This window comes from Perca fluviatilis, chromosome 22 (genome assembly GCF_010015445.1).
Source record: "Perca fluviatilis chromosome 22, GENO_Pfluv_1.0, whole genome shotgun sequence".
NCBI lineage: Eukaryota > Metazoa > Chordata > Actinopteri > Perciformes > Percidae > Perca > Perca fluviatilis.
In genome coordinates, this window is record NC_053133.1 from 19,518,436 (window position 1) to 19,544,761 (window position 26,326).

At 40.3% G+C, this 26,326-nt stretch overlaps 1 protein-coding gene across 1 annotated transcript in view; it reads right to left on the reverse strand.

Annotated features, from left to right (window-relative positions):
* Positions 1-94: 94 nt before the first annotated feature.
* The window catches only part of asap1b (ArfGAP with SH3 domain, ankyrin repeat and PH domain 1b), a 66,919-nt gene continuing 40,687 nt past the window's right edge, over positions 95-26,326 (reverse strand). Inside the window, exons 10-31 of the mRNA XM_039789579.1 lie at positions 25,368-25,468; positions 25,166-25,235; positions 22,686-22,773; positions 22,392-22,440; positions 17,995-18,161; positions 17,714-17,756; positions 16,951-16,993; positions 13,615-13,665; positions 13,271-13,362; positions 12,994-13,180; positions 11,164-11,249; positions 10,322-10,437; positions 10,166-10,233; positions 9,403-9,510; positions 8,215-8,443; positions 6,110-6,178; positions 5,272-5,433; positions 3,250-3,328; positions 3,040-3,104; positions 2,433-2,965; positions 1,553-1,675; positions 95-1,410 (exon numbers count right to left, since the gene is read on the reverse strand). Coding sequence (XP_039645513.1) covers positions 1,336-1,410; positions 1,553-1,675; positions 2,433-2,965; positions 3,040-3,104; positions 3,250-3,328; positions 5,272-5,433; positions 6,110-6,178; positions 8,215-8,443; positions 9,403-9,510; positions 10,166-10,233; positions 10,322-10,437; positions 11,164-11,249; positions 12,994-13,180; positions 13,271-13,362; positions 13,615-13,665; positions 16,951-16,993; positions 17,714-17,756; positions 17,995-18,161; positions 22,392-22,440; positions 22,686-22,773; positions 25,166-25,235; positions 25,368-25,468 — 2,604 coding nt within the window. The 3' untranslated portion in view covers positions 95-1,335. The remainder of the gene's footprint in view (positions 1,411-1,552; positions 1,676-2,432; positions 2,966-3,039; positions 3,105-3,249; positions 3,329-5,271; positions 5,434-6,109; positions 6,179-8,214; positions 8,444-9,402; positions 9,511-10,165; positions 10,234-10,321; positions 10,438-11,163; positions 11,250-12,993; positions 13,181-13,270; positions 13,363-13,614; positions 13,666-16,950; positions 16,994-17,713; positions 17,757-17,994; positions 18,162-22,391; positions 22,441-22,685; positions 22,774-25,165; positions 25,236-25,367; positions 25,469-26,326) is intronic.

Genomic DNA, 26,326 nt, shown 5'->3' on the forward strand with positions numbered 1-26,326 from the left:
TATATCCTTTTCTTAACATTAACTTAAGCAGCTTAAAAATGCACTTTAATTCCAAGGGAGCCACACAGCATAGTTATAAAGCAAAAGAGCAGGCTCAGTTAAGTACAGCACTTTAATTGATACAATGGGTTGATAGGTTTGTTCCTAATGGGGGGGGGAAAGACTGCAATCAGTGAGGACTGGGTGAAAATACATGGGGTCTCCAGCCTTTTACAAAGTCCACTGTGCTAAAAGACATCTCTGGTTCACAGGCAAACCTGGCAATGTACTGGATCCAGTAACATGGAATGATATTACATAACTCAAAACATTTCAAGCTCATGAGGTTTTTACAAGACACTGAATTATGAACACAAGTTAATGTGAAATTTCTAGCCTGTCCAGAAAATCAAGTTATTGCTATGATGTCCTTGAGTTTCCTGTACTTGTCATTAATAGTGGCTTTAACAGGATACATTTTTTGTGAAGTCCTGCTTAATAGTGGCTCTTCAAACCCTGAGGTGAGCGTCTCTGAACACAGCACTCCACTCAATTCCAGTCATTGTTACACCATGCACAGAAAAGGTCAAAGGACTGTGGAGATGGCGTCGAGTTCACAAACAAAGCATACATACAGTGAACAGTGTAACAAGGAGTAAATCAGTGACCTACAGTGAGCCACAGGCTTTGATATTCCACCACACAGTAGCAGCAGGTTTCTATACTGTAAAACAACCATAATACGTGTACACACAAAGCAAGCAAGAACAAGGAGTACATTTAATGTTTTCATCTCGGGGAAGATCAGTGGGAGACTCCAGCCTCTTCAGTCAATTAAGGTGGTAAACAGGGATGCAAGACAAAAATAGTGACATGACCTATTTTACATTCCTTATTTGACCTTTTTCCAGAAATATAAGCTAATTACTTGAGGGCCAGTAAAATCAATACAGATAAAATTCAAAGTCTACCACCCTGATGCTTAATCTGACAGAGAGCAATGGTACATGTTTTGTACAATAAAACATGTACACTTACACACACATATATATATTTACATACATATATACACAGTAACAGCATAAACATAGACTTTAGGTAAGTGCTAGGGTTCTGAGAGTGGCTTTGTCACAGCCATGCTATAGGGTTAAGATAATACTGGTAAAGGAAGAATACACACATTCTTTGTACAGCATGGATGAGGCATCCATGGCTTAGATGAGCTTTCTTGGGTTTCTTCTTTGTTGCTTTTTTTCTTCTTCTTTAGGACACTTGTCGTTTGACAAGAGGTGTTATAATAGCTATTTACAGGACCTCCCAATTTAGGGAGAGGCGTAGTGCAAGTCTCGATGGCTGTCAGTCACTCAGGATGTGCACAAAAGACATGGGGAACACCCCTTTTCTTTCCGGATCTCCTTCAATGTGTCCGATCTGGTAATATAGAGAGAACATGTGAAAAAAACTGATTAAAGTGGCATCCAGTGTTTGTTTTGTGCCCTTGAGATCATTCAAAGAAGTGCTAGAAATAACAAAATAGTAGAAGAACAGAGTGTTGTATTCAAGCTGGACTCACCCACCACTCCTGGTCCTCTTCTCCTGTAACTATAATCACCTCTCCTTCAACAAAAGTCAGTTCGTCATCATTGTCAGCCTGGCAGTCATAGATAGTCTTCACCCGACGGGTTTTGCTTTTCCCCTGGACATACAAATAACAAAACTGTTATCTTCTCTCAGTTAACGTTTATTTAGCTTAATAGCGGTTCAGAAATGATACTCTTGAAAATTCAGAAAATGCCTGTAAAATCAAAATGGAGGGCCAGTTCACCCTCAATCTGTCAATAAGAGTATTTGACCAGAAAACTGTTTCTGGTCTATTTTAAGTGAGAAAATTAGGAAAAGTTTATCTGAAAACAACTAAATATGCAACCTGAAGCTGTAGCAATGACTGCCAGCAGTAGAAGAGCCCACCAGAACATCAACATAAAAAAACAGAAATGCCAAAGGTATGTCTGAAGTCATTTAGAAACAAGGTCTCCATTACAGTTTATCCACTACAGAAGCTTATATTACAACTGTAAAATGTCTTGTTCAGTACATTCCTTGGTTGTCACGTTTCTTTAAAAAAAAAAAGAAGCTAATTTAAGGAATTTTAAATCAAGCATATCTGTTTATGTCAAAAATAAATACAAAAAAAAGAATATTGGTCGGTGTATCGTAATTGAATTTTTAAAACCTTTTCAAATATCGATATCGGTATCAGCCTAACACATCATATAGAATTGGTCAGGCTCTAATTTATATTTATTTATAATGTACTTTAATAAAATAACCGCTGAAAAAGACCAATATGCTTCTGACAACATCAGTGGGTGAAATGCACTCTGAAAAAGCAAGTTTATTTGCTAAAAAAATAGTAGCTCAGTAGCCAAGAAGAAACAGAAGCATAGTCATACCGTGTTGATCTTTCTTGGGAGGGGCACTGGTGTCTCTGCAGTCCCTGTTGGGGTCCCATTGGTGTCTTCAGCAGCTTGTTGGATGGGGGTCCCTATATTTGCTTGCTGATTAGGTGACGGTGAGTCTTGAGGCTGAGGTTGAGGCTGAGGTGGAGGTGGAGGTTGCGTTTGAGGCCTTTGCACTGTCTCTCCGGGAGGTGGCCGGGGAGTGGACTCGGTTGTTCCGGGTTTTGGGGGGATGTCTGCGAGATGAGGCTTGGGAGGCAGGTCTTTGAGCTGGGGTTTAGGCGGGAGGTCTCCCAGCTGAGGTTTAGGAGGGAGGTCAGACAGCTGTGGCTTCGGAGGAAGTTCTCCAGGTTTAGGAGGAAGTTCAGACAGCTGTGGTTTGGGGGGCAGGTCTCCCAGCTGAGGCCTGTCTGCCAGAGGAGCCTTCTGTGGGGTGTCGGTGGCCGGCGGGGACTTCTGGAAGACCTCTGGAGGATGGCTGGGCTTATCCATAGATGGGTGTATGGTGTCAATCTTTCGCAATGCCACTGGAGAAAGAAGCATAGTTACTTAATTCAATTCAACAGCTTTTATCAAAATGAAAACTGGACAAAGACTGTACCTTTCTGAGGTAGTTTGGGAAGAACCCTTGGACCAAGTGTAGACTTTGTGTTGCTTGAAGTAGTGCTGGGAAAATATTTTCAAATGAAGTTAAATGAAAAACAGAATCTAAGAAGATGCTTGTACCACATCAGCTGCAAAACATTTTATTATAGCAAGCGATGGCCCATTAAGCTGCATATTTCACCGTGGGTTTCTTTTGTTTTGGTACCTTTGCTGTTGAGGAATTCCTTCAAACTTGTTAGAAACAGGAGACATCTTGCTGACAGGAGGAGGGGTGGAGTCGCTTCCTAAAACATTGAAATTAATGACGACACAGATTATTCAACACCATAACAGGGCACTAATGGAGGCATTCATTTAATATAAATGTGGAAATAAATTAACATGCTGTGATGGTTAAAGAAAATAATGAGGGAGGCGTCATCTGGCTGAGCTTTCCATGAGCCCGTGTTGTTTGGAGCTTGTGCAATAAAGTGTCATCATTTAATTAGTGGTTGGGTGTTACTGTATGGGTGACAAAGAATGTACAAAACACCACAGAGGATAAATGATGAAAATGAAATAACAGTAAAAATATCCCCATGATACACATAAGAGACACAAGATTGCAGGTAAGATGACTGAGGTGTTTGTCTTCTTGTGTCTCCAAGTGGTGGTTACAAGATAACTTTTCTTGTCAGTGTAATTTAAACAAACTGATGCTTTCATTTCTGAAATATTTGACTGTTTTTCTAACTAACCCGAAGGGAGTCAACTAATGAAAATCTCTTTGTGCAGTTTGAAAGTATGTTGAATGGATAAAGAGTTCAGTTGGTGTGAATGCTCGCAAGTCGTAAACAGTGGAGTCCTTCCCATTTAAACCATCCATCACAGTAGGGCTGGGTACAGAATTTAATACTTTTTAGGCACCGACCAAATTGCCTCCTTAGTATCAAGTATCCAGAAAGGCCTAGTCATTCAATACCAAAAGTTCAATACCTAAGGAGTACATCTCATCAGCGTCAGTGAGCCAATAAGCACGCAGCATGCTTCTACCAAGATCTAATAATGCTCGTGATTGACCGTCTAACGTTACACGTTGTAGAGACACGCAGGAAAAGCTCTGCGTTACGCACAGAGACAGGGCTCGCGTAGTAACAGCTGAAAAATAAATACAAATTTAATCTTGTATTTTCTTTTTTTTTAAATAGATTTTATAAAATTGGTATCGAAAAAAGTATCGTTCAGGAAGCGGTATCGAAGTCACTATATTGGTATCGGTATAGGAACTTTTTTAACGATGCCCAGCCCTACATCACATGTGATATGAATGCAGCGTCAAGCTGAAGGGTTAATACTTGAAAACAAGGGGGAAAAACCTGAAAAACATCTTTACAGGCACAAATAAAATCCTGGCAATTGTATGTAGCTGCCTTTTTTTATTGTTGTTGGTATTAATCCACCACAGCTGTGTATTTTGGAAACGTTTCAATAAATAACACGTGGAGTGGAAGCTGATATATAATATATCAACTCATTTCTTTGTTAATAGTGAAAACATGTTTTAAAGATGAATAAATTGTCAGGCGTAGTTTAGTTAAAACTGCCATCAGTCTTTGGAGGTTAATTATTAATAATTATATATAATAATTAGTTTCCACATTTGATAGGAACTGCTCTTTGCCTCTACACATACCTAGAGCTGATCGGCAGAAAATTAATCAGCAACTATTTTGATAATTAATTAATTGTAAAAAGTAATTTGTCACGAAAAAAGCCCATCATTCTCTAGTTCTATCTTTCCAAGTGTGAGGATTTTCTGCTTTTCTCTTATGTGATGGTAAACTGAATAATTTCCTAAAAATGTCTAAAGAATTGTCATATTGGACTTTAGATAAATGTGAAAAATTTGGATATTTTTTTGACCAAATGATTAATCGAGGAATAAAAAAAATTCCAGATTAATTATTAATAAAATAAACTGTTAGTTAGAGCCCTACACATATCCATGTAATGAGCCAGACTACCATTCAACCTTAAAATTGCACAGAAAAACCAAAGTCCACTAGTCTGTACGACTCTAAATTAAAAACTCTCAAACCCTTAAGAAATCTTATTTTAATCTCTATTTAATAAAACAGTCTGAACTTTTAAAAATAACACTGCGGTGATAATATCCGAGCTTCAGGCTGAAGCCATGCCTGAGTGAAACCAGCCCCACTGTTAAATTAGACGTGTGCTTGTGTCTCACCCCCAGTCAAGCCCCCTTTACTGTGTGGACTGTGAGAGAGCGGGCTGGGTGGGTCAGACAGGGTGCGTTTGTGTCCAGGAGGTGGGGGCGGAGGTCTCTTCTTGGACAGGGTGGAGCTGCCTCCTGGTGTGAGTGTAGAGGAAGGGCCAGATGGGGGAGGAGCTGGAGGAGCGATACATAAAACACATAAGGTGATGAGGCCCCCCCCAAAAAAAATAAATCATTCTTTTAACCCCCAAAACCCAGAGAAGGTAAAGGAGAGGATAATGAAGCATGGAGAAGAGAGGAGGAGCTGAAAATATGGAAAAGGTTTTTGTCAGGGATACACTTTTACAAACAAATATCGAGGAGACACATTAATGCAAGTAACATACTGTCTGAACAGATATATAACAGCAAATGTCTGGACGGGAATGCAAAATAATGGAAAGGGACCTTATGATTTGGGGTGTGGGCACATGTTTGGTGTCTCTACTCGGTGAACCTGTTTATGAATACGCCTGTTGTTGTCTAATGGGACTCCAAAGCACTCACTGGTCACTAATAAAGAGAGAAGTAGGGTGAAAGCTGCTAATAGAGAGCTCAGCCAGAGAGGAATCAGCTGTGGTTAAGAGTTTACAGCTCAAGGATGGTGGGAAATGATTCCAGCAAGATAAAAAATCATGTAGGCAAGAAATAATTAACTGGAGACTCAGCTTGCCTACATGGTCCCATCGTTTACTTAAATAAACACCACCACCCTGTGAACCTGAGCTGTAAAGGAGGAAACAACTGAGGGATAAGTATATATGGGGTACACAGCCGCGTAAGGGGGAGAACATAAAACCAGGATATTCACTGATGTATGGTCGAGTGCCAGCCAGTGTGGCGTAGTGCGAATGAGAGCCAAGGAATGCCAAGTGAGGAGCTGAAAGAATAGAGAAACAAAAAAGAGAAAGAAAAGAGAGCGAGATGAGGAGTGTGGGAGAGAATCTACAGTATGTCAGTCTTAAAAAGAACAGCTCCCACACACTGTAAAATAACAAGATGAAATCTTATCAGTGGCAAGCAAAGAAAAGAAGAGGAAAAATGGCACGAAGCTGGCCCAGGGGGCGAGTTCTTCAGCACCCACTGAAAGAGAGCGCTGCGCGGTTAATCTGGAGCATCTGAGAGTTAGCATGTTATTATATATGTTTGCTTGTCATTTAGCCTTTTATTCAGGCTTTAAATCTTATTTTTTGCATAAACCTAAAAGAAAAACCCCACTTGTTTCCAGTTATTTTTGCTATTTTAACAACAAAGTGAAATAAAAACTCTTATTCCTGACATAATTTAAGAATATAAGTAGACCCTTTTTATGTCCCAGGAACAAAAGTGTTCCAGGAACTAGGTAATGGTTTCTTAAACCTACATTGTGTAATGTTTTGAGTTGATTGTTAGCAAAAAACCCTTTGTTCTTTCACAAATATGTACTCATTCATGTGTAATTACGTCCAACAACTAATCAAAGTATTCTCGTAAGCGTAGAATCTGCCATTTAGAATCATTCAGAATATATACGAGCGAGTCGCTGGAATGACGGCCGGCATGTTGCGCCTCCATCTTTAAAATACATTAGCCAATACCTCCGCCTTTCGCCCTTTTACACTCAGTGGCACCCTGCACCGTGACGAACGCGACAGGCAAAGCATCAAGACCAAAGTTAATATTGGAGGGGCTAGAACATCTGCGTGTAAACGATGAAGATACTAAGAGCTAATTCCAGGTTCGGCCACCGTAGCAGTTAAAATGCGATCGGAATGGGAGGGGCTAGAAAGTAATATTCGGTTGGTTGTCATATACAATTTCACCGCTAGATGGGAGAAATTCTTACACAATGTAGCTTTAATGTTCATGTCTTCTACGTAGTCATGTAGCATTTTTCAAGTATGTAGCCATCGTTTGAATATTTAAGACCATTTTACAGCTTAAAACACTGAACAGCTGAAGACGGCGTTAGTGTTAATTTGATTTATTGTTTAAAAAATTGCTAAAAAATTTTTATGGCTAATCTGCCACATTATCATGATGGACTGCACAAGCTTGAAAGATGTAGCAACAGTAACTGAGGGTCAATTGAAACAACTGGAAACAGGTGAAATTTCACACCTCTTGCTTTAAGAAAGATAAGATTTAAATGCTCAATAATGGAATAAAATGACGTGTTGAGATGGATGTTTAGCAGTGCAAGCTTTTGCAATGTTTTCAAATGTGTACTAAAGCTGTGACTGTTAGTGTTTTAAACCCCTCCACAGAGGGAGGAGTGCTATCTTTAATTCTAAAACTGCACAGACAGCACGCCCACAGTGTACCGTGTGTATAACGTGTTGAGGAAAATGATGAAGTGTGTATTCAGCTTCCCTTTCACAGGCCTGACTAACCATTGCCACCCTGCCCTCTCCTGCAGCCATGTTTTCGTGAAGGTTTGCTGTGTAAGCAATCTTAATGACACCTGCATCCCGCCCTCTGATATGTGTGTTGACAAATTGCATTCCACTGCAGGATGTGTGTGTGTGTGTGTGTGTGTGTGTGTGTGTGTGTGTGTGTGTGTGTGTGTGTGTGTGTGTGTGTGTGTGTGTGTGTGTGTGTGTGTGTGTGTGTTTGGACGGACTGACTGACAGTGCAAAGAAACAACTTTCCAGAAAAGTGATCACGAAGCATTCCTCTGCACCTAATCCTCTCCTGGATATAATTAAACATTAACACAATAAAGTACAGTTTCAAAGACTATCTTCCCTATACAGTAATCAGAGACAGTGGAGCATACAGACGACCAATTGCATTACAGGCTGACATTTGCAAAAGAGGTATTAGCAGAACACGATCCCCTGAGTTTACAGACTGTCATGCTAATAAGTTAGAGATAAAACTGTGGATGTTTTTTTCGAATATGGTTCGAAAGCACTTGGAGCAGGCAGGTCTGACCTTTGCCCTGGTTCCTAGGTGGCAGCGGCGGCCCGTCGGCCACGGGGGAGGAGGTGAGGTCGGTGGAGGCGCTGTACATCTGGTTGGTGAAGGCGCTGTAGGACAGACGCTGCTGTTTGTCCCTTTGGCTGATGAAGCCCGGCAGGGAGAGCTTGTCGTGGGGGGAGAGGCTGGAGGAGTGGCAGAAGCTCTGAGGCCTCGGGGAGCGGTCCTTCTTGATGGGACTGGGCTGCAGAGGGACATGAGACAGCTGAGACAGAGCCAACATCAGTCTAGGAATAAGTTGTTGCTCTTCGATTATGCAGAGCTGACATCATGACCTGACATGCAGATGCCTTAAAAGAATAGTTTGAAATTTTAGGAAATGCACTTAGTCGAGTTAAATAAGAAGATCAATATCATTTTCATAGATTCTCTGCTGAAAAAAAAGAAAAAAGCAAATAATGTTTTTCCCCAAAATGCCAGACTGTTCAAGTTGTTCATAACCTTGACTATGTTAAGGGAAAATCCACCCTTGAATGATCCATCTAACTGTGTGTTAAAACAATAAGTACAGATTTAGTGAATTGTTTGTGTGCATTGAGGCCTCTGTAAGTACAATAAATGGGTATGACTGCCTTTACCATGAATTTCTGTCTTTGGAAACGACATCAAAGCCAGACAAAATGTACAGTATCTACACTGCATTTTAGCATTGCTGGAAGCATCTTAACATGCCATCTTCATTGGCTACTTGCCATATTATTCTTTGTTTCCATGAAAACGAAACAAACAAAAAAGCCTTTTATAAATAAAGTGACAAGAGAGAAAGAAAGAAAGAAAGAAAAAAAGAAAGGAACAAAGTAGGAAAGAAAGAAAGAAAGAAAGGAATAAAGAAAAAAACAAAGTAGGAAAGAAAGAAAGAAAGAAAGAAAGAAAGAAAGAAAGAAAGAAAGAGAAAGAAAAAAGAAAGAAAGAAAGAAAGAAAAAGAAAGAACGAAAGAAAGAAAGAAAATTATCCAAACTGGTGTAGTGAAATTCTACAGTCAACCATTAGTCTAAAAATTTGTAATAAAACATGATGTTGGGAAGGATAATGATAATAGTTGTTCTTATTTCATTTATCACAATTGAAATGGGGAAATTGAAATGTAGGCACATTTGATTAAATTCAAGCTCAAACTAATGCGCGTGATGCTCTCTTCGAACCTTATCGTCGAGGTCGTCATCGCTCTCATCCATCTCCTCCAATCTGAGGCTCCACTCATACTCCACATGAATGTGAGGGTTGAACTTCCCCTCTGCAGCCTGCACAAGCTGACAAACACACACACACACACACACACTCATCAGTTACACGCATGAAAATAGCTACTAACACAAACCATTATCAATCAAATGGAAAACAGCAACAACATAAAGAAGTGACATTAAAGTCATAGACTGCCAATGTGAAACTCTGTAAACAAGAAAAGAATAAACAATAAAAAGGTAACAAATGTAAAAGGTTACAGTACCACTATAAGTCATAGTCAGTTGTAATATTTAGTAGAGTTAATCATGCAAATCCACACACCATTCACCATCATTCATTTTTCTGGGTATGAGAAGTTACCCAGTATACATAGCTATCACTCAGGTGTTACATTTGCTAAAACATTTATTTATTAAAGATTTTACACTGCATTTTAAATCGCTTGATTGTTTGTCTGCACGGTCATATTAGCGTTAATAATGAACACAGACAATTATTTCCACTCTGCTGTCACTGTTGCTTGAGGCCGGAGACAGACCATTGACTGCCATCTAGTGTTCTGAGGAACCTTTCTAAGAACATCTTTAATCGACCACAATCTATCCCCCACAACCTTTTCGTTCATTTGTCCGTATTTTTGTGATTTTGTAATGCTTTTTAGAACATTAATATCCACTGTGATGTCCAAAATCACCAGCTGGGCGGTCTTGTACTTACTGCCTCCTCACACTGAGTGTTCTTCAGTCGCCTGGCAACATCCAGCGCCGTCTCTCCGTTCTGATTGGCTGAAGGGAGAGGAGGCATAAGCAACAGTTAAGATTCTGATACATTTGAAGAGATGACATTAACGAGATGAACCTCAGTGTGACTCACTGATATCAGTAGCCGGCTTTCCCCTCAGGAGTAACTTGAGGCACTCAGGTTTTTCGTACATGCTGCAGTAATGCAGGGCGGTGTTCCCCCACTCCGTCTGCTTATCCAGGTTGCCGCTGGGAGAACACACACACACACACACACACAGTCAGCACACAAGAGTGTTTTCCACAGTCCTGCATCTCTAGGTTAATGTGTTATTACCCAGGATTTTGTGATTAGGCATTTGTGATAAACAGATTTTTTTTTTTTTAAACACCGTCTCTTCTATTAAGGTAATAGTCTGAGGTGAGTATTTGAAATCAGTCATAAAGACAAGACAGACATGGAATTGTATTAGCTGTGCAAAACCAACTTCACGCTACACTGTTAAAGCAGGTAAATAATCCCTTTTAGATCTCTCGTAGCTCTCAGTAAGGGCAAGAGAAATTTCTTAAATAATGAGGGCTATTAATTAATGAGAGGGTTCCACGTCTTGTGTGTGCAGTTGGAGCAGTGGTGGGTAAACAATTGAAAAGAGAGGAATAAATTAAAGCAGGGAACAAGTGCTTGACCCATTTCTGTTTGCCTTGTGGGAATCTGAGCTGAGCTATGCAGCGCTAAGCTTTCCTCTGCACTTCCACTGCTTTAATACAGACTGAGGCACAAATTAAGAACAAGAAAGACTCACGGCAGACCGACAGATCACATTTGATACTGCATGCTTGCTACACAATTTATCTCTAAACCACTCGTGTGTTTAAAGACATTTTGACAGCTTTCTAACATGAAAAGCGGAAACCAATGCACACTTATCTAATTTTATTCTGGCTTTTTGGTGACAATGACTCTTAAAAATGTACCTGTTCTGCACAAGGAAGTCCACTAAATGCAGTGAGGTCTGGTCAGCAGTCCGTACAGAGTAGTGCAGTGCTGTCTCTCCGGATTCCTGCAGGGGGCCATCAAACACAGCAAAGACACAATGAGACAATCTTGGGCAGCACCCATTCTGTATTCTCTCTGTGTCTCTTTCAGCATTTAAAAAAGCTGCAGTAAACAAAATGGCTCCTAAAAATAATATTTCAGCAGGCATAAAGCTGATATTTGTACATTTTTGCGAGGAATTTTATCTGTCTCTGTGGACATAAACTAGATCGAGATGTAATTTTTTTAAGATGCAGCATAAAAGATGAAATATGTGGGAGTAGGGAATATATGTATGTGCTGTACATTTGGTGGCATCTTGGCATCATAGGAAAGAGTAAGGGATGTACGTAGCCACACATCCCTGTCTCTCTGGGTTTGGAAGGGGGATTGGGATGTCACTGTGTTGTCAGCAGCCATTCAGATGTACTGACAACAGCAGATCAGATATCGGTGAGTCAGACTTCATAGCGCAGACAGCAGCAGCTCCCTCTGTCACCAAACGATATCCTCTTTTATTCTGCTGCTGCATTGTACACTTAATTTTTCATTAGAGAACTACCCTGTTTGTGTTATAGAACCTTGACCTATTTATGTCAGATTAAGTCTGATCACCCGTGTTGTTTACTGTACAGCATCCCCACCATCCACCGCTTGTTATTTAACTTTCATCTATGCCTGAACCAGCGCTGCAAAAGGCGAGGAAACAAAGAGGCTGAGCCACAGAATGAAAAAAAGAGACGGGCCAAAGATGTCGTCATCTCAGTAAATATGAACTCAAATGAGATGATGCCCTACAATGTAATAGAGGTTGCTGGATGTCACCACCTGCTGGTGAAGTTATCTGGATGACTCTTTGATATTACATATATTATTCATGCGTCAAATAATTCACCAACTGGTAGAATTGTGTCAGCGTTGGTTGTCCTGCGGGCAGTAAACCTCACGTTAGGATGAACCACTACAGTAATGTGTGTGGAGCTCTGAGAGGGACATTTCTGGGCTTTGTAGTCTAATATGAGAGATCATGGTATGTGATGAAAATATACTGTAACCGTGTATGAGGAGGTTGACATGTAGCCAAGATTCCAGGCAACACACAACAAAACCCAAAGATATTCATAGATAACTAAGACAATCAGAGACTATCCATATTTGAGAAGCTGGGAGAAGTGGATCTTTGGATCGATTATCCACAGACCTCACTCTCGTCAGTTTTCACTGTTTAGCTGTCCAGCCTGCAACTTTACTGTTTTGGTTCACTCTCAATGCTGTCATAGCGTTGTTTTCAGCCACAGCAGGCAGCTGCTTTCAGTGAAAAAAACTCTTAAAAACTCACTGTGCATTACCTGCTCAGCACCAAACAGAAGACAGGCATAGTGGAGCATTTAGCAGCTAAAGAGCCATATATTTCCGTGTGCTCCAGTAGACTCTCTGAAGTCTCTCCCGATACAAGATTGCCCTACTCTGAGAGCACCGGACAGGCTAGTCAATTCCATGTGAGGCGGTTGAAGCGTGTTAAACCTCTTCCTTCAGCCATATATTTCCCTCTGCAGTTGGTGGAGACCAAAACCAGAGCTACAAGAGAGTGAATATTGGACTTACTTATCAGGTGGCCAGAATCACGAATCTAAATGAATGATAATGTTCCTCCATATACCAAGATTATCTGCATGACTAGAAACCACTAGTAAAAAGGAGTAAATATGTTTTTTTGATATAGGTGAACTTGACTATTTAATCTCTGTGCAATAAACTTATAGACTCACCGGTCCAACCTCTGGGATCGGCTCCATAAGTTCAACCCCCTCTGCATAGACCTGGATGAGGGACAGCAGATCCCTGGACTGAACCGCCTCAAACAGCTCGATCATTTTAGCTGACGCAGACGTGCACGTCTTCCTTGCATACTTGTGGTCCACATACTTAGCGTTGATGAACTCCTTCCTCACCGTCCTGTGGAGGAGAAGAAGAATTCAGTCAGCTGTTTGTATATTATTAAAAAAAATCTAGTTTTCAGGCGTTTTTTGCTCAGACAGTACTTACATGTCACTGAATGGAATGGGCTTTGGTGAAGGTGACGGGAGGTTTCCCTCCATGATCTCATTGAAACTACTGTTCCCTACATTCTTGGCCAGCTGGGAGAGAAAAAGAAGTGAGCATCAGATCACAATAGTAGAACAGCATTCACATCTCAGAGACAGATGAGCATATTGTTTCTGGGAGTATGTATCTCTGCTGCTTCAGTGATCAAATTCTGCCCTCTGCTCTGTTTCCACTACTCTTTCATTATTTCTAAAATTTCACTTGAGATGAAAACAGTAAAGGGTATGGACTGCTGCCTCAAAAAAAGCTATTTATTCACTTGGTTGAGCATTTCTCTGACTCACCAAGAGTTCTGAGGTTCCTAGCTTGTCGAGCTCCATGGATCTGGCCCCCATCTGGATCACTTGAGTGGATGGACAGATGGTGAAGATCCAGTAAATTAGTTAGTTATGTGCCTTAAGACTATACCAAATATTTTCAATGACAAGAAGTGCCAGAAACCACGCAAATAAATATCAGTCAAATTCAAATGAAGTCCTGCCTGGGACATCATACACATGTCATCCCTATATCTACTGTCAACTATCAACTAAATGCCCTAAAAGTGTCTTTATGAACAAACAAGCAGGATGTTTTTCAGCAATTAAACCAAACCTGCTCTTTACTGAACATACAGTTTGTGTGTTTGCGCTGTATTCTGGTCCTTTAAGGCTGCTGTCAGTAGAGAAATTGGTTTCTCAGTGTCCCTACATTTGTTTTATTCCTGTATGACTGCAGACCTTGGAAGAAAAATGTTGAGCCTTGACAGAACCTATTACTCTTGCTTGAAAACTACTGACACCAATGTTTAAAGATAGTTTTCTATAAATGTTTTACAATAAAACTCCTTCCATAACTGTGCTGTAACTCGAGACGCAACACTTTCTAAATTTGGTCGGTTTTCTGTGGGAATAAAATAAAAGAATACACAAAACAAAAGAGGCCCAGAAATGCAAGGTTAATCAGCACTACTCTACCTGTTTTTACCTATTTAGTTTTTTTTGTTGATAGAACAATTTGCAACTCCCGGTAGACAGAGAAGTATACAAATTTCATGCCAGATTTGCATTTAAGCAACTAGGAGAGGGCATTTTATTTCTGCTGCAGCTCCATTTTGTAATCTTAAGTCATTGCTGATTAAGAGTCCACACACTCTAAACTCCAAAGACTCCAAACCACAAATTCACTAAATAGACAACATTTTGATCCCAGTCGGATCTTCGTCAGGTCAAAAACTGGATACATTTTTGGTTGCACCTACACGTGATGTGCATATATTTTACTTCTAATGTAATCCTTTGTCATAACAAGATTATTTTACCTGGGGAAAAAAAACAGGATTTCAGCTAATGAGAAAGGTGATCTTGCTTTTAAATGAAGTATATGTTGACTACATTTATTGCTTTAATTGATATATCAACAACAGACAATTCAGACCACTAGAGGACTGTCATAGGCACAAACAGTGACAACAGTCGCATCATACTGCAGGAGAGTACGGTGGCCGGGAAGTGCAATGCAACATTACAAAGAATGAAACACTTTTACATTTTGGAAAACAAATTTACATTTTGGAAAACAAATTTACATTTTGGAAAACAAAATAACATTTTGGAAAACAAATTAACATTTTGGAAAACAAAATAACATTTTAGAAAAGAAATTTACATTTTGGAAAACAAATTTACATTTTAGAAAACAAATTTACATTTTAGAAAACAAAAATTGAAAATAAAATTTTTAGAAAACAAATTTACATTTTGGAAAAAAAAATAACATTTTAGAAAACAAATTTACATTTTGGAAAACAAAATAACATTTTCGAAAACAAATTTACATTTTAGAAAACAAATTTACATTTTGGAAAACAAAATAACATTTTAGAAAACAAATTTACATTTTCGAAAAAACAAATTTACATTTTAGAAAACAAATTAACAAGATGCAAAACACTTTTACCAGTCCCGAAACAAATTTACAAATGACAGATTCTTCACGGAAAGGGAAATGTACCACATACCGGAAGTGATGAGGTGTTGTTGGTGAGCGCAGTCAATTTGTGTTGTTGTGAGTGAGTATATGGCGTGAATGAAGTTTATGGTGACTTTACGTGTGGTCGGTGTTTGGAGTTTTTATATGACGCGGACCTGACGGAAACACAGGGAACGTAACGACAGCCGCGGCCGGATCGGGGTACAGCAGGGGGCAGCTGAGTCCGTCTGCAGCTCAGGACCTGGAGCTCACTGCCCATTCCTGGGAGCCAAAACCGACACCACGCAGCTGGAGACCCAGGCCGTATTGCTGGGCCCGCTGGAGGGAAGGGAAGCCCGGGAGAATCAGATCCAGGACTGAACGGAGCGGACTGTCACAGCCTGCTGAAGTTTAAATCACAGGTTTCCTAAAGGGAGTCTGGCGGGACTCGGACTGTGGATCGACCGAAAACACCGACTTTAAAAGTCTCGTTAAATTAATAAATACATGCAGAAATAAATGAATCATTAGTGGGGGAGTGAGCCTGGACATTTCAGTCTGTTTAAACTTCACTTTGAAGCAGAACCTCTTAGTTCAGAAGGGTGAAGTTTCCGTTTGTACTCATATCTGTGAACTGATTATAATAAATATTCTTTGTATTAACACATTAATTAGTCTCTTTGTCTTTTGTTTAAAAAACTAGAACATCGCATGAGATTTTGGAGAGTCTATAGTGATTTTATATTCGTTAGACCTTTGCCTACATTGACGCTGATGCATTACGGACGGCCCATAGACAGTATATAAGGCAGTTCCTCCCCTGTTCCAAGATGGCGGCTCTATTGACGCATTCGATCCATAACTGCCGTAGTAAGGCGACATGTATACAAAACCTCATCACTTCCGGGTATGTGGTACATTCCCTTTCCGTGAAGAATCTGTCATTTGTAAATTTGTTTCGGGACTGGTAAAAGTGTTTTGCATCTTGTTAATTTGTTTTCGAAAATGTAAATTTGTTTTCTAAAATGTTATTTTGTTTTCCAAAATGTAAATTTGTTTTCTAAAATGTAAATTTGTTTTCGAAAATGTTATTTTGTTTTCGAAAATGTAAATTTGTTTTCTAAAATGTTATTTTGTTTTCCAAAATGTAAATTTGTTTTCTAAAATGTTATTTTGTTTTCCAAAATGTAAATTTGTTTTCCAAAATGTAAATTTGTTTTCTAAAATGTAAATTTGTTTTCTAAAATGTTATTTTGTTTTCCAAAATGTTATTTTGTTTTCCAAAATGTAAAAGTGTTTCATTCTTTGTAATGTTGCATTGCACTTCCCGGCCACCGTAGGAGAGAGATAGAGCTTATTGTGTAACCTACTGCCAAGCAAACGGCATGAGTGCGCTGTGATGTAGCACCCTCTAAAGCGCTGTTATTGACCGACGTCACATCCTGATGTTCTGATGCAATCTGGGAGATTTAAGCAAGCTTTAAAACGTGGAGCTCAGCCGTGTTGGTTATGAGAGCGCTGATGCTGTGAGGCCGGGGATGTTGTTCTGTCTGGATCTGACAAGTAACCACCAGGCAGACGCTGGTGGAAACGTCGAAGGCAGCCCAAAAACCAATGAGTCATACACAAAAACACGGCAGAAGGCAGGCACGCACACACATTTTCACAACATAATAAACAGATGCGAGCTGGCGATGGCTCATAGAGTGCATGCTAGGCACGATGAGCTGATGCATGGTGACCTCTGTAGCTGCTTAATGCTAAAGCTGCAAATCTGTGTCTTATAAAGGGAGATCCTGGGAGAATATCAAATGAGATGGAGTTGTCTTCTCTCTACTCAGACCACAGGGAACAAAGAGGTGACCTTTGAAAATCATTACAACGACCTCTCAACCGTGAAGTTAATTCTACACTGAGGAAGGGAAATGCTGTCAGAGCAATTGAAAAGAAAAACAATCGGAATCGAACAGGAAACAGAGCTTGAACCCACATCTGGAAAATGTGTTATATACTGAAATTATGTACACAAACGGACACAGCAACGCGAGTATAGACCATGGCATAGCCTAGAATTGACAAATTACCTCCCCTCTCTGCAGATTGCAGGGGTCGACAGCGTGTGTGACTTATGTAACAACGTGACATAATGATGTTGGTTCTCAAAGCATAGAAATGTTTTCTTTTACCCTCAGAGCATAAAGTCCTTCCGTCGTCGCTCAATAAGCTGCTGCGTGTGTGTTTGTGTGTATGTGTGTGTGTGTGTGTCAAGTGTCAGAGGGCCTGAGTGTCTATGCCACTTCTAAGTGCTGAGTCTTTGCTTCCTAATGTGGGGGAGGATCGGGTTGTGTCCTGAATGCTAACAATTCTAACACACACACACACACACACACACACACACACACACACACACACACACGCACACGCGCGCGCAACACGCACACGCACACGTTTGTTGAAGGCTGCAGGGGATTTGTAGCTTGTTCAGTTACCATCTAACTGAAGGACACTGTGTTCAGGGCAGCTGTGACATTGCAAAGAAATCAAGATTGGTGCGTACCTTTAAATAAAACATTTGACAACAGTGAAATCAGAAAATGCTGAAGTGAAATTGTTTGTCTTTTCCTGTGACAAGGTGAGGGTTGACTAAGCACAAACAGGGAGAGGACGTGCATATACGTAGCCTCTCTGGACACACAAAAAGTAGCAGTACACACCTGCAGCTCCACAGTCACAGCAGACTTCGTTGCCTGGCATGCGCAGCACGTCTTCTATGATGGCTTTGGTCAGATCCTCTAAACCGTCCTCGCCTCCGCTGCTCTGCTCGCCACGAAACGCCATGTTCAAGGCCTCCTCCTTACTGTTGGTTAGCACCGAGATCCAGCTGTGCAAGGGAACACATCATTACTGGTGTTATAAAAAATTAGATTTTTTTTATTTATTATGCTTTTTTTTTTTAAAGCACAATTGCAGAGTTATTTTACCAAGAGATAAAAACACCATGAGATATAAAGTCAGTAAACTAACTGAAAAATCTCCAGCTGCAACTGCCCTAATCTGATGATTTCTTAATTCAGTTAATTTTTGGTCTATAAAATGTCAGAAAAGTGTGACAACTGTACATCACAATTTGTTAAAGCTCTTGGTGACCAACAGTCGAAAACCCATAGCTATTTAGTTTATAATGACATAAAACAGAGAAAAACTAAAAACCTCACAAATGAGAAGCTGGGCCTCTAGGAATATTTGCCAGTTTCTCTTAAATAAATTACTTAAAGCGCCCATATTATGCTTATTTTCAGGTTCATAATTGTATTTTAAGGTTGCACCAGAATAGGTTTACATGGTTTAATTTTCAAAAACCACCATATTTTTTTTGTACTGCACAGCTCTCTCTCACTGCTGCAGATCCTCTTTTCACCTTGTCTCTGTTTTAGCTACAGAGTGAGACCTCTTTTCTTCTTCTGTACTATCTTTGATTGCACTCGCACATGCGCAGTAGCTCAGATGTAGATCATGTCAGCTAGCTCCATAGACAGTAAAAGAAAGGTTGTTTCTCCAACTTCGGTTAGTTACAAGGCAGGATTAGCTGGGAGACTTCTTCTAAACAAGGGCGCACATGTAAGTAGTTCTTTTGTAGATTATGATGAACGCTAGCACGCTAACGGTTGCGGTTAGCCAGCTCGTTTCGGCTTGTAACGTAGAAAGCCGTGCCGATTTTGAACAGCTCACTCATTTTTTTCTAAGTTTGTATGTGTGTGGAAGCACAAGAGACACAAAATAACACCCCAAATCCAAGAAAAAGGGATTTTTTTCATAATATGGGCACTTTAAACAATGAATCAGTTATTTCTGACAATCGACTAATCATTCATGTTCTAGAAAATGTATAAATAAATAAATAAAAAATGTTATTATAGTAATGAAAGAGTAAGATGTTGATACCCATAAACTCCTATAATCATTTGATATAATTATTGTCTGGAAAGAACAAAAGTCTACTGTCTGTATAACTGGTCCAAACAGAAATGCATTCTTCTTCATTAAAATGCACAAAAGATGTATGGAGAACATATTTCTATAACTAGTGAGATGACAACAGTAACATTAATTCAACTCTTCTTATTTCTATTTCATGAGCTGGCTCTTTTTTAAATTAGGGGTCTCAAAACGTCCTCATTTTGGATTCAGTTCCTCAACAGTCTTTTTGTGCTTGCAGATTTATTTACTGTGAAAATGCACACACATGCACCCCCACACACAACACTGTGGTGATCAAACATAGCTGTCTACAACGCACAATCTGTCTACCCACTGAACTGCACACACACACACACACACACACACACACACACACACACACACACACACACACACACACACACACACACACACACACACACACAACACACACACACACACACACACACACACACACACACACACACACACACACACACACAGCTTTATGAGCCTAATGTCAGCACTTCCTCTGTCATTGTCACTCAACCCTGTCTGCAAAGGCCAGATAGGGAGTAGGCACACAAACCCACGTGTTAGATTGTTGTGTTAGATTGTCGGTTTATCTGTATGTGTGGAGAAAAAAATAAGATATTTTAATCCACAGATGCGCATGTGTACAGATGCTGAGCCAAAGCCTTTGTGTGTATTACATGCATAATATGCTCCCAGCCTAATTGAGGGGGTGCGTGATTGCACAACGCAGGAGCCTTATGGAATACTAAATATTTCATGGAAAATGCCATGAAGATGCTGCGGCTGCAGCTGCAGTTGGAAGTGCGTGACAGAAGCAGCAGTGAGGAGCAGAAAGATGGATCCCAAAGGATGACAAGTACATGGGAATACAGAGTGTTCAACCACAGGAAGGCATCAGAGTGAGACAGAAAAGTGCCACAAATTAAAGTGTGTTTCAAGAGAGTTTAGACAGCTCAAGAAGATTTAGTATGATGGCATACAGGTCAGTGTGTTTCTGGGCACTTTAGGTCCATAATTTAGATTATTGTGAATTTAAAGAAAGAGCAGACATAATAAAAATGAGAAATGTTAATATTAGCTATTCGATATACAAAAGTTATATACAATAATATAAAAACCTTCAATTTCAAGGGTCAGCCTGATCACTTCTTAAAGAAGTACTCCGTCGATTTAGCATTGCACTCCAATAACATTGTTGGACATAAGTATCTGAATCAATGCAACAGAACCAGAAATATCATCTTTTCATGATTCCACACACTTTATTTCCTTGTCAAAACCTGGCACCTACATTACCCACAATGCCACTCAACCGACCACAGGTCAGTCGGCGATTCGGGTGTTTTATGTAAGTAGCGGCTAATGTGGCCTGGAGCACTAGCCTGGTAAGTCTGGTAAGCTCACATCTTTCTAAGTCCACACCCTGAGATTTTTGTCATGTTCTTCACTTCACTTCATGTTTTTCAACTTGTAGTATTCACGCAAAACTAAAATAAAAATATATCTGGGGGAAATATATTACCATGGACATATTCTTTCCAAATAAACTTTTACTTTTTCAAACGCTTATCTCTGAGTCCTAAAGTTGAAACAGAAATTAGCCCCCTGGATTAATTATTTTGTTTACGGCATTGGGATCTACTTCTAGGACCACAAGCCCGCAAAACAAGCTAGCTGTTTGGTTAGCCAACAACCAAACTATATATTCATCTGCAGTAATCACAAACAGGTATCACTTATTGTTTCATATAACAAGATTTTACTATGAGGGGTGAACAGAGCAACCCCTTTAGAACAGACATGTTTTTACATAGCCATCATAACAATGCTTACATTGCTGTAAAAACAAAGTCTACATGAAGCTTAACGGGGCTGTGTTATGTTTTAATAAAACATTTGTTGAATTACTTCAATTCTAGTGTCTGTGCATGTGTGTGTCCCTGCCCACCGACATGCATGCGTGGGACTGCGTGGGAAACGACAGTATGAGGTTACAGCGACCTGAATTACTGAAGACCACAAATCCCACTGCTATCCTCGCACTGCAACCCACTCTCAACAGTCCCTCTATAACTTCCTGTCTTCAAGTATGAGAGCAGCCGTTAACGAACCCGTCCATTAAAGACAACTAGTGCTGTCAGTTAAACGCGTTATTAACGGCGTTAACACAAACCCATTTTAACGGCGTCAATTTGTTTTATCGTGAGATTAACGTTCTTTTTGGCCTTTTTTCACATGCTGTTGTAACAACTAGTAACGTTAGAAAAACTACAACACCACACCGGATCTAGCTAGACCGGAAACAAAACAACAGGCACGCCGCACACACTTGTTTGGGCTTGCAAGACGGCCAAAGAGTAGTAGGCTAACGTTACGTTTTGAGTGGATGGCGAGCGCGAGACGCCGAAATGGATGCCAATAAGATTCTGAATGGAAAGTTTACTTTTAAAAAGTTGCCAAATGGTTCCATTGACAAGACCAAAGTGATCTGTGTGTTTTGTCGTTGTGAAGTGAGCTATCATCGCAGCACGTCCAGTCTGAAATATCACTTGATGGCCAAGCACACAGCTGATGAGAATACTCCGCCCCCTCGTCAAAGCCAGGCGACAATGGATGACTTCAGACAGAAGCACATGGATACCACAACTAAGAACAAACTTACTGCAGCCATAGCTAAATGGGTCCAAGTTAGAATATTAGTGTGAAATTGAACACTATAGTATATGCAAAGGTTGTTTTCAATAAAAAAGAATTTGCACAAAGCAAGGCGATCCACTTTTCCATGTGGATAAGAGCATCAAAATGAGAAAAAAATAATGGGACAAAAAGAAATCAAGGGACATTTAGAATAGATAAAAATATGCAATTAATTGCGAGTTAACTATGACATTAATGCGATTAATTGCGATTAAATATTTTAATCGTTTGACAGCACTAATAAAAACCATTAGGTGACAGTTTGTAATCACACACAAACTCATTCACTGGATTCAGGTAAAAGGTGTTCAGAAGATATGAGGAGCTTATACTGAAGTGGGTAAACTCATAAACCTTAAGAAATCATGATAAATGCTCTTTTTAGTGTATTTTCTGAGCAATGTTACTCTGAAGCACTCACATGACAAACTCTTGTTCATCTTCAGCTTGGAAATGATATGTCCGGTTATCTGTTGAATACAGAAACGATGACATTAAGTAGGCAAATTTCTTACATTGCATTTTATAATACTATAAGCAACAGACAGCTTACAGTAAATTATTCAAATATATCACTTGTCTGTGTGGTACCTGTTGGAACACGCAGTATAAAAATAGTCTGTCCGCGGATTCACTTTCTTTGATGTTTATAAAAAGGCAGGAATTCCCCAACGGTCTCATACTAACATATATTCTGGCATGTAGTAAAACTTACGAGAAATGAGATCAAAGCACTTCCTGTCCTCAGTACTCGGCTTGACCTGGCAGGTGAGCAGGTTGAGTTTGACCGGCTGCCTGTTGGACTGTGGAGCACAAACAAGATAAGGGTCACAATGGCGGATCAGACAGGAAATATACAATCACAACAAATCACTTAATTACACACAAGGTTCTCTATATATTAGTTATTGTTCTTTAGATTTATACAATAACCAACAGTCCAAACCCAGAAGATATTCAATTTACAATAATCTTTTATTTTTATTTTTTTTTAAGATAATTTTTGGGGGCTTTTCCCTTTATTTTGAAAGTGGATAGACATGAAAAGGGGAGAGAGATGGGGGATGACACGCAGCAAAGGGTAGCAGGTCGGACTCGAACCCTGCGCCGCTACAGGACTCAGCCAACATGGGGCGAATGCTCTTACTGGGTGACCTAGAGGTCGTCCCGCAATTTACAATAATTTAAAACAAAAAGAAGCAGCAAATACTCAGATTTTGAGAAGCTGGAACCACCAAATGGTTGGCATTTTTATTAGCTACATAGTCCAAACACCAACATATTCAGTTTACAATAATATAAAACAGAGCAAAGCAGTGAAGTATCATATTTAAAGTAAGAAGTTGCAAGCAACAACATTTTTGCATGATGAATGTAAATGGACTGTATTTATATTGTGCTTTTCTAGTCTTAACGACTACTCAAAGCGCTTTTACATAGTACAAGAACCATTCATGCACATTCATACACTGTGGCTGAGGAACCACCAACCTTCCGATTGGTAGGCGACCGCTCTAGCACCTGAGCTACAGCTCAGCTTAATAAAATGATTGTAGATTTTTCTCTCAACTTATCTATTATTCAACACTAGGGCTGTGATCCAAATATACCTCAGGCATTTGAATATTCACACTAACTAAAACTACAGAATTCAGGTTGAACCATAGACTGATCATTTTACAGTCAATGGGTTGAACTCAGGACGCCTCTTGTTACTGTTAAGAAACTGGACCGTGCTGGCTGTGTACTTTAATACTGGGCCCAGTTGGCACATGTATACAGAGCATTGTCTCCTGCCAGTGCCCGGGCAGAGGAGGGGCCAGGGCACGTGCTAATGAAATGCTAACAGGCTGTGATGAGCCGTGGAGCTCGGCTGGCTTGCTGGCAACCCGCCATGTCAACTAGAGTCACCTAGAGTTCAGCTGCCACAAAGGCTGAAACCGCATTCAGACAGAAATACATTATTATAAGTTCTGGTATAACTACCAGGAGTGACAGATTAAAGACTTAGTCCCTCCATTGCTCAACTGAACAAAGGGAAACCTTTCATATCATAGTTGAGACAACCACTTCCCCTGAGATTCTAACAGCAGACACAAAGGATGTTATCATGTTTGAGGCAGCGGCTGTGCGAAGGTTCAAATCACGCTCACATCCTAACACTATAATAACAGCAAATGTGACAAATAAAAATGCATTGCCAGAGTTAAACCTCTCTGCCATGGTACATCCAGCAGTGTCTACTGTTTGTACAAAAACAAACAAAAAAAAAACCTTCTGAGTGCCAACTTCACCAGGCTTACCATCTCAACCAACAAGCCAGCTCATTGACGTTCCTCAAATTGGAAAGTTACTAAAACTCTCCTTTATCTGTGATCAAACAGGCAGCACCGGACAGTTCCAAAAAATACAGAACTCTTAATCACCCACATGAAATGAAACAGATTTTACTGATTTAATAACTATTACGAGACTACAAGAGACAGAAATGTGGCTAAAAAACTAAATCTAAGTTTATACCAAAAGTGTTAATTAACCACATCTATTTATTGTTGGGGCTCATTTATTCGTGTAAGCAACCCAGCCTGTTTTAGCCTCCACAATGATAGGAATCAGGTCATCTTAGTTTGAATGATATTTATAGTACTTTTGCTGGTTATCAATCAGATGGGGGGGGGGGGTGGATAAGTTAACTTGTTGTTTTGTGGACATCAGTTAAAAAAACTATTCCTCCGACATCTTTCAGGGGCTTCTTTTAACAATACTTTGGATGATATCATTATATTTCATTCATTTTATTTCATTTTAGAATACAGTGACAGTGGAATAGAGTTAATTCAGATTTGAATTCAGTATTTAGATTCCTGCCATCCACACAGGAAAGAAAACATCACACTGCACAGCAGCTACTGCAGCTGCACGAAAGCAGAGACGACCCTACAGACGTGCCAGCGTATACAGTGCGCTCACACTCGCTCTGAGATGAGTCACCGAGGCGCAGCAGGCAGAGGGGGGGAGGGGTGATAAGAAGGGGGAGACAGGGTTGCCATGACAACCCATCTATGTCACTTCCACTCTGCCAGCCTCCAGATTGAGAAAGCCCAACAAACCCTCCCCGCAAGATGTTCTCCCTTTGATCCGCACAAGTGTGTGAGTGTGTGTGTGTGTGTGTGTGTGTATTTGTCTCATACTCACTGTGGCATGAGAGATGGTGAGCATGCCCCCCTTCACTGAGCACTGTCTCCTCTGCCACACCTTCCTTAGCCTGTGAAGAAAGGGGGGGGGCACACATTAAAAAAGGACTTGTTATGTCTTTCTTTTCTGTGTGCACTTTAAATTTTAAAGCAACATGAATGGCGCTCTACAGTGTTTTTAAATAATGGCTGTGTTAGCTTACCCATCACTCTTCTTCAGCAGGTAACCTTTCTTCTCACAGCCAAACTCCTTGTTTCCCTGCAGCTGGTGCATGCTGTAGCCACCCTGCTTACTCTGTGAGTCCTGTCCAAATCCACACAATACGTGCAGACACGCAAACACAAAATACCAATGTTAAACACTTGGTATATAGAGAGGCTGCTGAAAAACATGCAACATACACACAAACACACCACAAAGTCCATGGTCTCGTCTAAAAACCTAAGTGCTACCAGGAATAAAACTATAAGGCATGCTGTGAAGCCTCTAAAGGGCCAAACCACTATACTGTCAAGCAGAACAGACAGATGCCAGCATGCTTAACATGCACCAGAACTTACTCTTCTAGACTTGATTCCAGACAAGCAGAAGAGAGAAGGGGGGAGATAGAGGGGAGAGGTGTGAAAGATCTAGCTCAGGTGCAGGTGGTGGGTGTGAAAGAGTGTGCCGCCCGCCCGTGTGCCGACCAAAACCACAATCTCATGTGTTTAACTTCCTAAATGTTGTGCTAACCGTGTGTGCTATTACCAAAAGACGCTACAGGAATTGTAAATCAAACACAAAAAAAAAAATTGTGTCATGCAGAACAGCGGACTGAGAGTGAATGTGTGAAAACAAACATACAGCCAATTCTTTATAAGTAAATCCGGGGCTGGAAGTGTTTTTTTAAGTGTGACGTGGTGTTAAGTCGGGCAGTGAGTGGCTCTCCACTGAGCAGCCAGTGAGGCACAACACTGGTCACCAGCAAAGCCTACCACACACTGGCTACCAGCATGGTACAGCACTGGACACTCGCTCTGTGCTGCAGGAGACAAGCTCCAAACCTGGTAGTGGCCAGAGTGAGAGGAGGTGTGTAGTAAAAACGTGGGATAGGAGTGTCAAGTTTCTAACTTGTCTGTGTGGCACGTGGAGCAACGTGGCTGGTATGAGGTCTGCTAATGC